General features: G+C 62.4%; 1 protein-coding gene across 2 annotated transcripts in view; it reads right to left on the reverse strand.

Annotated features, from left to right (window-relative positions):
- PDE10A (phosphodiesterase 10A) overlaps positions 1 to 16522 on the reverse strand; it is a 145210-nt gene that overhangs the window by 117538 nt on the left and 11150 nt on the right. Inside the window, exon 1 of one of the 2 annotated variants that reach the window (XM_054697966.1) lies at positions 9605 to 9940. The exons of the other annotated variant lie outside the window; for it this stretch is intronic. Coding sequence (XP_054553941.1) covers positions 9605 to 9701 — 97 coding nt within the window. The 5' untranslated portion in view covers positions 9702 to 9940. Of the gene's footprint in view, positions 1 to 9604; positions 9941 to 16522 lie in introns of those variants that run through there. 2 annotated transcript variants of the gene reach the window in all.

Genomic DNA, 16522 nt, shown 5'->3' on the forward strand with positions numbered 1-16522 from the left:
GCGGGCGCCTCGGGGCCGCCGGGGCCGGGGCCGGGCCGGGGCCGCCCCCGGGAGGCCGGGGAGCCCGCGCGGGGCGGCGGGGCCGAGGGGAGCCGCGGCGCGGCGGGCGCAGCGAGCCCGGGAGCCGCGAGAGGAGGAGCCGCCGCCGCCCGCCGCTGCCAGCGCCGCCGCGGGGCCGACTGCCGGGGGGGCCGCCGGGAGCCGCCTCTTGTCCTCCTCCGCCGCGGGCTCCGCCGCCTCCCGGGCCGCCGCGCCCCCCCCAGCCGCGCGCGGAGCGGGAAGGCGGCGGCGGGCGGCGGGCGGGGGCGGCGGCCGCAAGTGCAGGGAGGGCGCGGGGGGCGCGGGGGGGGAGGGGGGCAGGGCGGGCGCCCGGAGCGCGCGGGCCCCGGCCCGGCCGCCGCCGCCGCGCGCAGACAGGGCGCCCGGGGCCCCGCGGGGCGCGCGCGGGCCGGGCCGGGGCGGGCGCGGGGGCGCGGCGCGCCGGGGCTGCGGGCGGAGGGGCCCGGGGCGGGGAGCGCGCGGCCCCCCGGGGCTGGCCATGGCCCCCGCCCCCGCCCCCGCCCCCGCCCCCGCAGGACCCGCGCGCCCCACGCAGGCTCCGCGCGCACGTAGCGCCCCCGCGGCGACTCGGCCCCGCCGCGCCAGACCCCCGCGCCCCGGCGGCTGCGGACCCGGGCGGGCACCAGGGGCCAAGAGGGGCCGGGAGGGGCCGGGAGGGGCGGGAGGGGCCGGGCGTCCCGGGGGTGCCCCCGCGGGCTGGCCACGGCGGCTGAACCTCGCCCGGGCCAGGGATCCCTGCCGGGCCGGGTCAGCCGCCCCACCGAGCCGTGTGAGCTCCGCGAGGAGCGGCTGAAAGGCGGGCGCCCGCGGGGGGAGGACCCACAGGTGTTCCCGGGGGACCAAGGACTAAGGTCCGGGAAGCGATCGTCCCAGGACGCCCCTCAGATCCCCACTTCGGAGCAACCTGGTGCGCACACGCCAGTGCGCCCGGGGAGGTGGAGCCGGGGGACAATCTGGTTCCAAGGGGAGAAGCTGCGCCCGCTCCGCACAGCCCCAAGGGCGCGCCCAGTCACCTGTGGCTTCTCGGGCGGCCCCTGCGGCCCCCGCCCCCAGCGCCATGGAGACCACTGGAGGGAAACCTGCGGCCACTGGGCGCTCAGAACAAGTTGGGGGCAGAAGTTGGGGGCGCTGCAGCGCCCAGCGCCCCGCGGAGCAGGGTCTGTCCAAGGCGGGCGCGCCGGCCCCGGAGCGCACGGGCCGAGCGTGTTGGGGTGCGGGGGGCGGTCGGCGCTGCAGCCCGGGCGCCAGGTCACCTTCCCAGCGCGGAGCGCGCCCGAGCTCTGTCCCGGAGGACCAGGCGGCCCCGAGTGGAGGCGGGCGGCTCGGGCCGGGGCTCCGGACCCCCCTGGCCCGAGCCTTTCTGGCGCGCCGCTCGCCCTGGCGCTGTCCTCTCTAGGGCAAAGCTCCGGTGCTCTGCTTGGAAACGTGCTCCAGATGCTTCCCTGGCTGGTGTTGCCCGCTCGCACCAGCCCCCGGGGCGCGGGCGTGTCTGCCTCGGACCCCGCCGGGCAGGTGGGGCTCCTGCGCGGCGGCTCCACCCGCGAGGCTGGCGGCGACCGCGGGCCACGGGGCACCGCGCGCGTCCGAGCGCAGCCCCGCGCGTGCAGCGCCCGCCCCCGCGTCTCCGGAGCGGGAGGGTGGCTTTGGCGACTGCCGCCCACCTGAGGGGAGAGCTCGCCCCTGCGTCCCTCTTTTCGCGGGAGGAAAACCCGAAGGCGAAGGCGGCGCGAGGCTGCGCGGGGCGGGGCGGGGCGGGGCGGCGGGGGCCTCCCGTGCCACCCCGCGCTCCTGCTCCCCGCGGGGGGCGCGGCTCGCAGGTGGTCCAGGGCCGACGGGGGTCCCTGGGCTGCCCGCAGGTTTGGGGAGGACGCGTGGCTCTTGCGAGCGTTTACTCCCCGTTCCGAAGGTTCCTCCTCGTTGTCTGCATTTCCTTAGCTGCATTTTCAGGGTTACCAGAGTCACTTTCCAGGCACAGGAACGTTCTCCTGTAATTTGAATAGACGCCTCAGTGGGGGGGGGCCTGTGGGAGAACCCCAAGTATTCACTTTCCGAGTCTTTGTTAAATCAGGATGCAAACTAGACTCTCCAGGAACCCTTTTCTGGAATCCGTCTCTGCCATTTTCATCCGTCCCCCCGCCAGGCGCTCGCTGGAAGGGACGCAAGTCCTGGACCGGCTGGACATGACAAAGTGGGGCAACCAGCAGCAACACATGGGGGGGCTGAATGTGGGTTACACGGGTTCAGTGTTCTCGCCACTCCACTGGAAACCATTTCTGTTCAAGTAAGTCTCCCGTGCAGTCCGCACCCTCCTTTCTTCCGGAACTTTGCTTCCCCGGGAGCTTCCCTGACACACCCGCACACCAGAGCGGCTCACGCACCCTGGGCTCCGAGCGTCCGCGCTTGGCAGAAGGCAGGTGTCGGAGATTCTTCTCTCTGAGCTTTTCTGGTGATTGATCAAAAAAAGGGAGAAGACTGAGTCACCAATCATTCGTTACTCCAAGCCACCGAGGAGCGAGCACGTTGGTCCACAGTGAATGGAGACGCCATCCCGGGTCTCCATAAGGGCTGCAACTTCTGTCAAAATGCAGTCAGATTCCAGTCCATTCGGCCCCCCTGAAATGATGACTCCTAACTGCGGCCGCAGAGGAAGAGCAGAAACTGACACCAGCACGGGGCCAGGGAAACAGACGTTTCTCTTCCTTCTCGGCTGAGGAAATGTCAGCCCACACGGCAGAGCAGATACCGCAAGAATGTTGAGCAGCAGTGGACAGCAGTGCAGGCGCCTCAGTGAAGGTGGTCCCTGCTGGAGTTCACCATCGTAGAGGCCATAAAGCATGTCTCTGTCCTTTATCAAGAAATCTGTTCAAGAAAGTGCTAAATTGGTAATAATCATTATAGCAGGGACCCCATGCAACCATACATTTAATTTCTCTAGACATCGTTCCAGATATTGTAATTTTTCAATCAAGTTCATTCTATATTAGTTTCAGTATTCTGCACATAATAATCCATCTATAGGGGAAATAATCCCTGATTATGATCTAATTTGAATTGGATGTTCTTGAAAACACAGGTCAAGGTATGCAGCCTTTTTTAAATGAACTTCCTTATAAAAGTATGAAATTTCTTTACGGCCCTGTCACCAGGAACCTCTTTGAATAACGTAAGGGTTCGGTTTATAATTAATGTAGTGAACATTTTATGAGCTTTTTGCTGCTCAACATGCAGGCCTATGTCTTACTTGATTTTATTTTACAACTTTTGATGTTCGTGCTTATAGCTGTCAATCTACATTGTTGATTCTTGAATTTCTTTTCTCTTTTAAAATGCCTTTTGTGAAGCTATAAGAAGAAAGGTTGGTTAAATGTTAAAGTCATCTACTCATACAGATAAAATCTATTTAAAAAGCCACATTCTCTTTAGGTTTCATTTTTGTGACATTTAAAATACAGTTACCTGAGCAAAATAATTCACAAGCAGGAGGCACGGGTTTCACATGTCAGCCTACTCCATCTAATTGCTAGTAAATTACCAATGTCTATGTCACTCAGGTATGATGCACAAAACTCTGCATTCTAGAAATTTCTTCATTGTCTGCAAGTTAAAATGGAGGCCAGCCCCAGGCAGCCCTCATAGCCCAGCGCCAGGTGCTGGTCTACCGCCTTCTGCACACCCAGGTCCGAGTCTTCCCTCCAGAAAGTCTGCTTCCATTTTTCTCACCTGCGATCCATCACAGCTCTGTTGTCTAGACTCCTGGATGCATTTAATCTGCACAAATGAACATGTTGCATTCTTCTTGGGAAGAGGAGTGATGGACACACGTTGAGGATTTCATTTTAAGCAGCTGGTAGAGGTTGCTCCTCAACCTCCAGCGGGCCAGCAGGCCCAGCGCTCCCTGAAGGCCCGGCCCCCCCTCCACGCCCACCGCCGCCAGTGCCTGGCCGTTAGCAAATCTTGACTAGAGGGAGAGAGCTTTCTCACAGTATTGTCGTGTCAAGCCTACAAAATAAAAGGCCATTACAATTTTAGTAAGAAAAACATTAACATAAATCATCCCACTGAACAGGGGAGTCTTGAAAATAGACGAGAGATGACAAAAAACAGTTGCCTCAACCACCCCTGAAGCTTCCACATCTTCAGTTCCCCACGAATTCAAACCAATTAACTACAAAATAAACTACAATTTTATTATTGCTTTATGTTTAAAACCGTCTAGCGGTTATATTATCCTTCATTAAACATCAAAATAATATTTATGTTTAAATTAGAATATTTTTGATAATATGCAGATTGTCAAAACATTAATATCCCTAAACAGTGTTAATTGTCCAAACATTCTAAGAAAGGGGTTAAGTATATTTTTAATTCACAATCAGATCTTTGTGGAAAGTTTCATTAATCAAAAGCAGAACATTTAATTCCCTCCCAAAATAAACTGTGTATCAAGGCTGGAGTATCCAGCGCTAAGTCACTGCTGGAGTTATATAATCCATACTCGCTCTGGCGAGAACTGGGGGCATTAGCTCTTACGTAACCCGGCACTGTGGCTTTCCGAGCAGATCCCCGCTGGAAGTCCCGCGCAGACACGGGTCGAGCCACTTCGGAACGCGCGGGGCTGTGGCCCGCAGACAGCCTTTGCGCTTCTCGGAAGGCCACGGACAACCCGGCCCCGCGGCCCGCTTAGAGCCCGTCACTGCCATCAGCAGCTTCTTCAATCAGACACCCCGACTGCTTTCGAGACATTTAAAGATTCAAATAAAAGCAGCACGAGAGACATGTGTCCGGAAACCCAAAAAGGCCTCAAAGAAAGAAACGCCCCTTGAGCGTCAAAGCACAGCGAACCCACGGAAGCGGCAGGTGGACGCGCAGGCCTCACAGACCCGGCCCCGCGCCCGCCCGACCGGCCGTGCCCGAGGACGCACCTGCACGCCCACAGAGCGCGGGCGAGGCTGGCGTGGGGGGCGCAGGCTGGGTCTCTCTCTGGGCACGAGGGCACTCCCACCAGGAGCCGCGGCCTTTCACGAGGAGCCGGTGCCCCGCGGAGCAAGAAGCACAGGCGGCTCCTGCAGGTTCTTCTCAAAGTAAAGTTCAACGTGGCTCGCTTCACCGGAGAAGATCTTCCTTGTCCTTCTCTCAAGATCGAAAAAAGCCACGGACAGCTCGGGGTGCAGAGGGAGCCGGGGGAGCGCAGGCCCCGGCAGGACTGGAGGACCTTGGGGTGTGGAGCCCACAGCCAGGCCCTCCAGGGCCCACGGCTCTGGCCCTGGTCCTCGGGTTTGGAGGCGCGTCTCCCCCAGCTCCCGCCGCGAGCCCGCCGGGAGATGGGCCCGAGCGCAGGGCCCACGATGGGGTGAGGGGTGGGCACCCCCGTTCTAGCAGCTCCTACCATCAGGCTCCTTCCCGACACGCTCACACCCCGCGTGGGTGAAGGCGCCTCCGCGAGCCGCAAGGAGACCTTTATGTTGGATCCTTGAGACGCCCCTGAGGACAGGCAGTGCACGGGCGCCCACATGCCTGGGCACAGCCAGAGCCGCCCCACCTTCCCCGGATCGAGGAAGGTGCGCCGGAGGGGCTGCGGGCTGCCCCAGGCCGGTCACAGTCGCTTGGGTGGGCTCAGAAATTGGGGCACCGCAGCACAGCAGCCACTGCCGCCCAGCAGCCACCACCAAGGGCTCCTCCGCCCCGTCTTCACCCCTACATCGTCCGCTTGACGCTTAAGCAACGATTTGATCAGCTTTCCCGTTTCAAACAGTGCTGCACCTCCCCCTGCAGTGACCCTCCGCGGCAAAACAGAGCAGCCAGTGGGTCCCCAGCCCACATAGGGGGCTCTGAAGTCAAGTCCCCCCTCCTGGCCCAGGTCCCAGGAGATGGGGGGCCCCTGAGTGCCTGGGGGTCTCTGCCTCCCTCCCCCCAGTTCGCCATGCTGGGGGAGATTTCCAGAGGAAGTTTCCAGAGAGCTCCACCCGAGTGACTTCTGGCGGCGCCTCCCCGCGGCGGGCTGGCTCACTGGGCCCGGCAGGTGTAACTCCGTGGGCAAGACAAGGCTGCCCACCCCACGCCAAGGGGCAGGAGGGCCGAGTGTGTGCCCGCAGGGCCCCGGCCGCCTGTGGGGTGGAGCCTACAGCTCCTTGTGTTCCCCTTCAACAAGGAGGGCAGGTTCCTCTGTGCACCTCCCCGGAACTGAGCTTTGGGGGCTCCCTCAATACATGTCCGCATGCACCCCAAGGCACATTTCTAGATGATTCTGACCTCGATGGTGAGGTCCTCTTCCATACAGGAGTTATCTAAAATGTGTTTTTATCAATTTGCAGGTGGCTAAGAATGCCTCCCGCCGCGTGACTGGTTCATGTTCACTTTCCCGGCTGCCCTAGGAGAACGCGGCCTATAAACTGTCTATTTTAAATTTCAATCCATGGGGCCTCCCTGGTGGCACAGGGGTTAAGCATCGCACTATGAAGCTTCCACAGCCTCTGCAGCACGAGTTCGATCCCCGGCCAGGGAGCTCCCCACAGGGTGCAGCAGACCTCTCCTGTCTCCCCGCTGCTCCCCTCAGCAGTGTGTTTCAGTGGATCTGCCTGTTCTGCTCCCCACTCTGTCTCTGGTGGATCCCCTCACCCCCCGCCTCTGGCCTGCCCCAGCTCTAGTATGCATAAATAAATAAATCTTTAAAAAATAATAAAAAATAAATCTCAATCCTCGTGTTCTCTGCCACCTCAGCGGGGCCAATGGGGGAGCAGCTGGGCGCCGCCTTTGTTCTGGGGACCTGAACGCCCCATCTCGCAAAACAAATGGGAGCAACAGGCCAGCCACGTCATCTCGCCACCATGAGGATGGCGCCAGGTTTTGTGTCCAAAATGCCGGGGACGAGGGGAATGGACTTTAGAGAAAAGTAAAGGTCAAGGAGTGAGTTGGAGCAGAGTGCCCTGGAGTCCAGCTTTGCCCAGTCTTGGGCAGCTCCCCCCACGGCCAGGCCCCCTCCCTGCGAGGCCCCGGGGCCCATGCACAGCTGGGCGGCAGCACCGAGCGAGGCCGCGCTGCAGACAAGCCTGCGCCCACCGGTCCTGACTGGTGACTTTGGCCAGGGAGCTTTAGCCTGGCCCGTTCTCGAGGGCGCAGAAGCCAGGGACTCGGCCCCAAAGCCAGAGCCGCCCAATGCCAGAGCGCCCTCAGCACCCTTCCAGGCAGGAGCGGGGCGTACAGCCTGCTCCGGCTGTTGAAACTCTGCCTTCAGCACCGGGTTCCCCTCAGGGCTGCACGATCGGGGTTCCCCATCCCCATTCCCAAAGCCGGGGAGGCCTGGCTTCCTCTCCTCTCCTGCGTCTCTCAGGCTGCCACCTCCCCCTCTCCTAGTCTCTGCTTTCTCCACACCCAAACTGAAATTTGCGAGCTGAAAAGGGCTCCCTCCCCTTCCTGAGTCATGCGGTCAGGCGACGGGGGAACCCCAGAAATACTGAGAGGGGAGTGATTTGGGGCAGCTGCTGCCAGCCCCGCCCAGCTCTCCAACCATGCAGGTGTCTGCCGCGTGCACGCTGACCTGGCGTCTGCGCGGTGCCAGGCATTGCCTCGCTCCTGGGGCGCGGGGGGGAGCCAGACGGCCCTGCCCGGGCGGAGCGCAGTCCCGGTGGGGAACGCACAGCAGCTCCCGTCACAGAGGCCCGGGGAGGTGCAGGGCAGCGCGGGTGGGGGCCACTGGAAGCTGGAGAGACAAGGAGGTGGAGGGGGTGGGGGAGAGCGCGGCGGCGGCCAGGGAGGGTCTGCTGGCACCCAGGCAGCTGCGGGGTGGTGCTGGTGCCGCTCTCCGGCACACGCCCGGGGTTTCCATCACTCCTGGAGCGGGCGAGACGGGGACTCACAGAGCCTCGAGCTCTCACACTCTTTTCCTGAATTGCTTTGGAAGGACGTGTGAGTCGCACGGTCGACACGGCGGCCTTGGCCTTCCTGCTTCTTGTGTAGGGGCAGGCCCGTAGCCTCGGGAGCCAACGAGGTCAGGCCTCATACACCTGACGTGCCTGGGGGTCCTCGGGCCAGCGCCGCCACCCCACGGTGCCAGCTCACCTGCGAGGAACGCGCGTGCTCTGAGCACAGCTGTCGAAGACAAGGACAGCACCTCGCTGGAATGGTCAGCTTCCCCCCCGACAGCGTTAACCTGGTTTGTCAGCGTGGTCGGGCCACCGTGTCCCAGCGCGTGGCCAAACGCGGGTTTGATGTTGCTGGGAAGGTATTTCTGGGAGGATGAGCACTGGGCGGGCCTTCTTGCTGGGCGGGCCTCGTGGGAGCAGTCGGAGGTCTAGAGAGCAATGAAGGATTCGCTCCCTCCCTCCCCGGAGGGGCGGACGGGTGCCCAGTCTACTGCCCTGCCCTGCGAATACTGGGCCTGCCCACCCCCACGCTCACACCAGCAGCTCCTACAAATAAATCCGTCGCATCTCATTCTCCATTTCTCTCTCCCCCCTCCCTGCCCTGCTTGTCTCTCCCTCCGCCGCCGCAGCCCTGCACGCTGTCAGGCCCACTTCTCCTGCCAGCCCTGGCGAGGGCCCGTCGTCGCGGTTCTGTGGTCCAGACACGGCCTCCGAGCCTGGAGCGCTCCCCGCGCATTCCTGAACAGCCCGGCCTGAGTCTCCTCTGGAGAAGCAAGCAGCTCCGGGATTTCTATTTAAAAAAAATAAGCTGGAAGTGTGAACACTCAAATCTTCATAACCATCTCATTTGCTTCTAAAATAAAGTCATGAAAAATTGCCCCGTTCTACGGGGGGGGGGGGTGTTACACGTTCTGCCGGACCCCTCCTCCCCCCGCGCGCCACGTCAGTCACAGGCTTCTCGGCGCGGGCACAGCCCTCCTGCGCCCACGCCGCGCCCCCTCTCTGTGCCAACAGGTTCTGAACATCAGCTCTTACCAAGAAGAAAAATCCCTTTGAACGACAAATTAACATGCACATTCTCTCGTCCACGTGGGGGAAATGCTATCCTAGCAACAGCCGCCAAACCCCCTGTCCCCGACTCGGCGCTCGGGCCTGCTGTCTCGTGCCAGGTTTGCACACACCGGCTTCCCCAGGCTCCGTGTGAGGGAGCGCGGGGGCGCCGGGAGCAGCGGGGAGCTGGTCTGGAGAACAGAATCCCGCTGCAAGGACCCCCTCGGAGACTCTGACTTTTCCTAAGGACTCTTGAGAACGCGTTCCACACGAAGACATGTAGGGCTCGCAAGCCGGGAGCTGGGGGCTCCGGTCAGGGGCCGTCGGGGCTTATCCCGGTATCTGCAGAACCACCTCCCGGAGAGCTGGACCGCCCAGGGCCGGGGGAGAGGGCGGGCTGACGAAGCCCTGGGTGAGCACCGGTGCCGGGGGGCGCAGTGGAGCCCAGGGGACCTACTCTGTTGCAGGAATGTTCTCTGCAGAACGGAAGCCTCGGGCGCCAGCAGGAAGAAATTCAGGAATCCGAAACCGAAAAGCTGCAGCGCCTTCTCCCAACCTTCCGAGCAAGCCCGGAGAAACGCACAGGACGGGCAACTATTTGAGAAGGGAAGTCTGGGTTCTGACCCAGTTCTTACCTCGCTCAGCCCTCTGGCGGCCTGGAGCTACCTCCTCCGCCCGACAGACCCCCCAAAGGGTACCAGTCACAACACGAGGCTGGACTCCCCAAGTCATCCAAACTCTGAAGTCGGGAGACGCTGCCAGCCGCCTCTGTTGCGGGTGGGTCTGCTCACACTTTGGGAAGATGGACCATCGGGCTGGCCCGCATGGCCCTGGCAGTCTCCTGGCCGCTGGCCTGCACAGGGAGCTCTGCGCGTGGCATGGCCTCTGCCACCTTGCTTCAGGGCAGAGGGCACAAGTGTGCACAAGCTTAGGAGAGCGGACACGCCTGGGAAGGGACCCTTCTGGACAGCCCCTACCTTCCGGCCAGGGTGGATCACGCGGGGCCTTTGGTGCCAATGGTGGGTGCCGTGGGCATTGCTAGGCGGGCCCTGAGGGTAGAGTGGGTGCTGCTGGGGACCCCTGCTGGGGGCTCTTGGTTACCATAGGGAGTCCTGTCACCCACGGTGACGGCTACTGGGTGCTCTGTGGAAGTCACAGTGGGTGCTGCCGCGTGCCCCTGACGGGTACTGCTGGGGGACGTCTCCTAATACTTTGGTCCATGCGGCTCTCCGGAAGGGAAAACGTAAAGACAATGGCAGAGCTGCACGACGCCATCAACGTTCCCGTTCCCGACTGCTGAGGACCCCGGGCGGCGGCGCCCAGGCCTCCCAGGACGGAGCGAGGCTGAGGATTTGCAGTGGGGGGAGGGGGCTGGGGGTGCCGACGCCGCCGGCCCGGGACACCCACTGTCCGCAGCCCCTGCCTCCGCCGGCCACAGACATCTCCTTCGTGACTCCTCTCCTCCTCCCGCCGAGAGGGCCGTGGACGCGGCCGGGGCCCAGGCCCGAGGCTGGCGGGGCCTCCAGGCCACCCCCGCGCTGGAGGAGCCCGGGCTCCGGAGTCCCCGGGAACCCTAAGCCGACCCCACGCGGATCCGTCCGGTCCCCCGTGTGAACGGCCGCGCCTCTCACTTCCCGAGACGGCCGGCGTCGTCAGAGCAGGCACGACGGGCCCAGCACCGGGAACCCCGCTCCCCACGTCGAGAGGCCGTCCTGAGCCGTCCCCGGCCGGGTCGTCCAGGAGCCCGCGCCCCCGCCCGGCCTCCAGCGCCGCCCCCGCGGCCGGGGCGCGGCTCCCTGCGCCGGGATGCGCCCCACGTGCGGCTCGCCCCTCCGCCAGCTCTGCGCTGGGCCCACACCCCACGCACCCCACACACGCCCCACACACACCCCAAACGCCACACACTCACACCCCACACACACCTCACACGGACACACCCTCCACACACACCCCACACGCCCCCTACACACACCATACAACCCCCTCAAACCACACACACCCCACACACATCCCCCCAAACCACACATACCCCACACACCACACACACCCCCAAACCACACATACCCACACCCCACACACACCTCACACAGACACACCCTCCACACACACCCCACACAAACACCCCCACACACCCCCACACCCCACACACACCTCACACGGACACCCTCTCCACACACCCCCCACACACCCCCTACACACACAACACACACACCCCCCACACAGGCACACCCTCCACACACACACCACACTCACGACTCAATCAGAACCCCGGAAACTAGTGTCACGTGCTTATGTCAGCCGCGCTGTGGGTGCGTGACGTGGGGTTCATCTGGGGTGCCCTTGACGTGAGGCTCCACTGAGGTACTCTGAGGTGGCTGTGATTCGGCAGGAGATTTAGATCATGCTGAATTATAATTTAATGTGTAGCTTCACGTTTAATAGATTGTTAAAACTGCACTTTCCAGGGCCTCGATCATTCGGCGTAAAATGTGCGCTCGACGCACACGCGTCCCACGCGGCGCACACGTCACTGCTGACGTCTCACGCGGCGTACACGTCACTTCTGACGGCCCGCGCAAGCGCCGACACCAACACCTACGCCTGAGCCCAGGCGCCCCCCCCCCACGCCGGCACAGCGCAGGCGGGTCTCCCCCACCCCCGCCTCCCCGCAGAGACTGGGCCGGGGACCGCCCAGGGCCTCGAGCCTCGCGTGCGCCTGCGGGCGCTGGAGCCCCGGGGGCCGGGTGTGACGTCACAGTTCAATGCGGAGCTGAACATCTGTGCGGGCGCCGGGCGGCCGTGCGGGCCTCACTCCGGGGGCCGCCTCGGTTGCATCGACGGGGCGAACCGACCAACAGGCTCATTCTGCGCACGCGCTTAGTCACGTGCCAAAACACGACCGCGGGGCCTGAAACGGGCGGTGGCGGGACGGGCCAGGGCCCAGGGGAACGGGCCGCAGCCCCCCCTCCCCCCCCCCCCCCCGGCCCGGCCTTGCCCGTTCCCAGCAGCGCGGGCCGGACGCCCGGACCCCCGCCCGCCTCGGGTCAGCCCACGGGCCCGGGACTCACGGGCCGGAGCGCCCCCAGAGCCGGCGGTGGGGCCGCTTCGCCCCAGACGCTTTCCGGGCGCCTCGGGGTGTCGGGAGCGAGCACGCGCCCCGAGTCCGGAGGCGCAGGAGCCGCGGCGGTGACCGGAACGTGCCTCGGCGCCCCCCGCCCCCCGCCGCCGCCGCACAGAGCCCGGCCCTCGCGAAGTGCTGGCACCGAACGCGGCCCAGCAGGTCCCCGCCGCCCCCGCGCCCCGCACCCGCCCGCCCGGGGGCCTCTGGTCTTCTCGCCCCCGCGCACCTGCCTCCCCACCCGCCTCCGCGCCCTGCCCGGGCACCTGCCCGGGGAGCGAGCGGCGCCCGTGCCCGACGCACCGCGTCTCTGCCCCCGCGCGCCTCCGGCAGCCCCCGGACCCCACGGCCCAGAGCTGCTGAGGACGGGAGACCCGCTCCGGCGCGCGGGGGGCGTCAGGCCCGGAAGGCCGGGCTCGCGCGGAAGCAAGTGAGGGCCCTGAGAGCAGGTCCACGCGGCGGTAGGGAAGCCCGGCGGGGCTCGTGCCGGGAGGAGCAGACTCCGGAGCCCACGCCCCGGCCCTCCGACGGGGCGGCCCGCAGGCGCCCTGGGGCGGCAGCACGTGCCCGTGGGCGCCCTCCTCTGCCACCGGCCGGTGCGCTGAAGCCACGCGGGGTCCGGCCCTGTCGCCCCCCGCCCTGAGGCCGGCTCGCCCCACCCGCTCTCCCGACCAGCACCCGCTGCAGCCCAGGCCGTGGCCACCCGCCCCCCTCCCGCTCAGCAGGGCCGGTCACGGAGCTCTCGAGGCTCTGACCCCAGCGTCTGGCCTCATCCCCACAGAAAACCGAGAGTCTGCGGCCTGGGCTGCACAGCCGCTGCTCTGAAGGCTGCCCCCAAAAGCCCATACCCCACCTGTCCAGAGCGCTGCTCCCTCCCACTGGCCAGCCCCGGTCCCCGGGGTGGGGGGGGCCTGCCCTGTCCTTCTCAAAGGGCAGCAGCAACCCGCCACCCCTGAACCCCCAATGCAGGCTGTTGATGGGCCCATCAGGCCTTAAAGGGCTGTCCAGGCCCATCTGTGCCTCACACACCCTCTCTGGTGGAGCCCAGCCCCCCAGGCCTCACAGCCCCCAGGACTCGCCTCCTGAGTGTCCACAGGTCTTCACACCCGACAGGGGCCTCACCCCCACACCTGCCAGTAACTCCTGCTCGGGCCAAAGTCCACGGTCCTCCCAGGCGGCATCACCACCTGCCAGGGCTTCTTCCTGCCTTCCCCTCCACTCCAGCTGCCCATGGGGCCCTCGTCCTGCATCCCCACTGGCCTATCACTCTGAGCGGGCCGGCCCCTCAGTCCCGTTGACCATTTTCTCTTATGTTTGTAGAAGAGGCTCTCAGCAAGCACTTTCCGAATCAGCAGGCGCTCACCGAGCCTCTCCACCTTTGAGCACACCCGGTGGCGACAGCCAGGGGCCTGTGTCAGCTGTGAAGCCCCCCAGCAGCGCCCGGAGGTGGCCGCCCAGAGGTGACCAACCACCCGGTTTGCCACCCTCGCACGGACGGACTTACCGGGGCCTCTCTCCGCAGGCAGGCGGCCGGGCCAGCACCCCCCCTCCCGAGCCCAGCTTCCTGTGTTTCCATGAGTAAAGCTCAGTAAGTGGCCCAAGAAGCAGCCCTTAGGCTAGTCCTGCTGCCAACCAGGTCTTCAAAATCACAGTGGAGCAAGGGGCACGTCTGTGCCCAGGTGTGGCTTCCCAGGGGACTGTGCAGAGCAGGCTCTGCCCACGCCCCTTGGGCACCACCAGTGAGGCCCGGATTCCGGATCAGATAGACGCATCTGGACAAGTTGCCACCATGAGGACGCCTGCATGGGAGCTCAGGCTGCCTCCCAGGTCACCGCCCAGGAGCCAAACCTGCTCCCCAGGGCACACCCAGTGACAGCCCCGGACCCTGCAGCCCCACCCCCCCACATCAGCTAGTCCTGGTCCCTGCTGGCGGCTAATACTCCCAGGGCCAAGGAAACCCGGGGCAGGGGAGCTCCCTCTTGCACCCTCAGTTCAGAAAGCACTTTCGCAGCAGCGGCCACACTGGCACAAGCCAGCCCTGCCCACGAGGCTGCAGGTTTTGCGTTTAGGAGAAAATCTGTACCTGGAAACCGGCTGGGTGTTCAAAGCGACGCAGCGTCATCCGTCCTCGTTTCTGAACAGGATGGAAACCGCACGCAACGGGAGGCGGCGTGAAGCCGGGTGCTCCGGCTAAAGCCTGCAGGATGCGCTCCTTCCCCTCTCAGCAGCGGGAAGCGCACGGGGGGCCTCCTCACGGCCGCCAGGAAGCCTGGCCCGGTGTCCAGGAAGGAATCTGCACGGTCCTCTCACTCCTCTGGTGCCGAGTATTAATTGACTGCTTTGGTGATCGGAGCCTCACGTGCCCAGCTCCACGGTGGCTAGCTCAGAGTTTATTGTTTCGGGGGAATATTCTCTGAATCAAGAGTGAAGTGAAACATTGAAAATTGCACCGACTTTTGGGGAACACGAATGGCAGACGGGTGTAATGTTCTACACACCCTCGAGGTCTCTCGTCACCCAGCGGTTTAAAAGCCTGGGACTATCGTGAGGAGAATCCACAGAAAAGGCCTTGTCTGTATTTCCTGGCACTGACTAAATTCATCTAAGGGTTAACTTTTTTCTGGGTCTGGGGCTAATTAACTTCAAGCAAGAAGGTAAAAAACAAACACTTCACAGGGTCTAGTGAAACAGTTTTCAGACTTCAAATAATGCCCGCTGCCCCCACAAGGCTCACAAGTGTTTACAAGATTTTTTTCAGCTAATACGCAACAACCTGAAATCAACTTGTTTAATTTTTCTGAAATGTATTCTGAGTTTCATAAATCTAGTTAGAAGTAAATACTTTATTTTGGATGGATACAAGTTGAAGCTCCTCGCGAAGCCGTACAATACTTTGTGTGGTGATATTAGGAGGTGCAGAACTCAAGACAGCAAATGGAACTTTCCAGAACAGACGGTGGTTTGTTATATAACAGGCTTTCTGTCTTTGGGGGTGGTGCACAGGTCTGTGTCATTATAAATTAATTAAATACAGGCAACCTTAGAAACATCAGAGAAATCTAGAATCCTTTTATTTTTCAGCATGATTGTTAGCCTTATAATTAACCCACTTCAGGCCCTTTTGTACCACATTTAACCTCTGCAGCTACAAGCAGCTCAAATGAGCACAGCCCACCTCATCAGCACCTGAGTGGAAGGCAGCAGAGAGAGTGGAGAGTGACATGAGCTAGAAACCGTTTGCCAGCGGATGGAGCAGAGGTCGGACCCACAGGCGATGCTGCTGAATCTCCTGTGCAGGAGGCCAGAGCCCCCTGCTCCTCGGGGAGCACCCCACACCTTCCTCCCTGTCAGGTGTAAACGGGACCAGGACCCAGACTCTCCCCTACCTCACCGACGATGAGAAAGCCACCGCCCAGGCCCAGGCCCACGGCCTCATTTACCAAAAAGGCCCCTCGGTGGTCACCAAGCTTCCGTCCAGCTAGAAGCCTTGATGAGTCAAAACTTCACCCAGAAAGGTTTTGTTTGTTTTCAAACTATCCGCAGGGTGGGAAGGGAAGGTGGATGGTGGGAAGGGAAGGTGGATGGTGATGCAAGATCAGAACAAAACCAGGTTCCAAAACAAAACAGAAGCCTATTCACTGAGAGAACGTTGACTCCCTAAAAGCACGATTTTAACAAGTTGGCAGCTTCCCCTGTATCTGCCATAAACTTCAACTCAATCAATTATGGGAGTTCCCCTCCCAGGAATAAATCTCTTATTTTGAAAGTGAAGTCAATGGAAAGTGAAGTTTATTTTACAGCCACATTTCTGGAACACACGCCCCCCACCACTACCAAGTGAGCAATATTCCTTTCTCTATGGAGACAAAAATGAGGGTTTTCCCCTAAGACAAACAGCACGCACCAAATATTCAGTGTGTCGTTGAGAGAGACTGTGAGGTGCTTGTGCATTCCTTGATCAAAGAACTGGTGGAAACCACTTAAACGAACGCTTACAACCTAAGAAATGGAGGTTCACTTCACTTAGCAAGTGAAGCAACATCTACTCAAGAAAATTTATGGGGATTTGATAAGAGCACAAATAGTCTGTGGCTCACGGGCAAGGAGCCCTCACTCCCTCCTCCAGACTCGGGGGCTGCAGCTGCAAGCACAGGGCTCCCTCCCAGGGGGAGCAGGACCAGGATCCCCTCCAGTCCTGGTCACCGTGGCTGTGGACATGTCCCAGGTGAGGGCAGAGGGGAGGTGAGGGCATCCTTCTGTCCAAACCCACCCATGGAGTGGGAGGTCTACCTCAGATGTAGCGCACTGACAATACAGGCCCCCGGCTGCCTGTCCCCCAGCTGTGATGTGTGCTTCCACACCAGGAGAGGATGCACAGAAGGCCTGAATGCTCCTGTCCTTCCCGCCCCACAACACCCAGCTCCTAGAGCAGAGC

Source organism: Talpa occidentalis, unplaced genomic scaffold, assembly GCF_014898055.3.
Source record: "Talpa occidentalis isolate TD23 unplaced genomic scaffold, MPIMG_talOcc4v2.1 talOcc4.2, whole genome shotgun sequence".
Classification (NCBI taxonomy): Eukaryota; Metazoa; Chordata; class Mammalia; order Eulipotyphla; family Talpidae; genus Talpa; species Talpa occidentalis.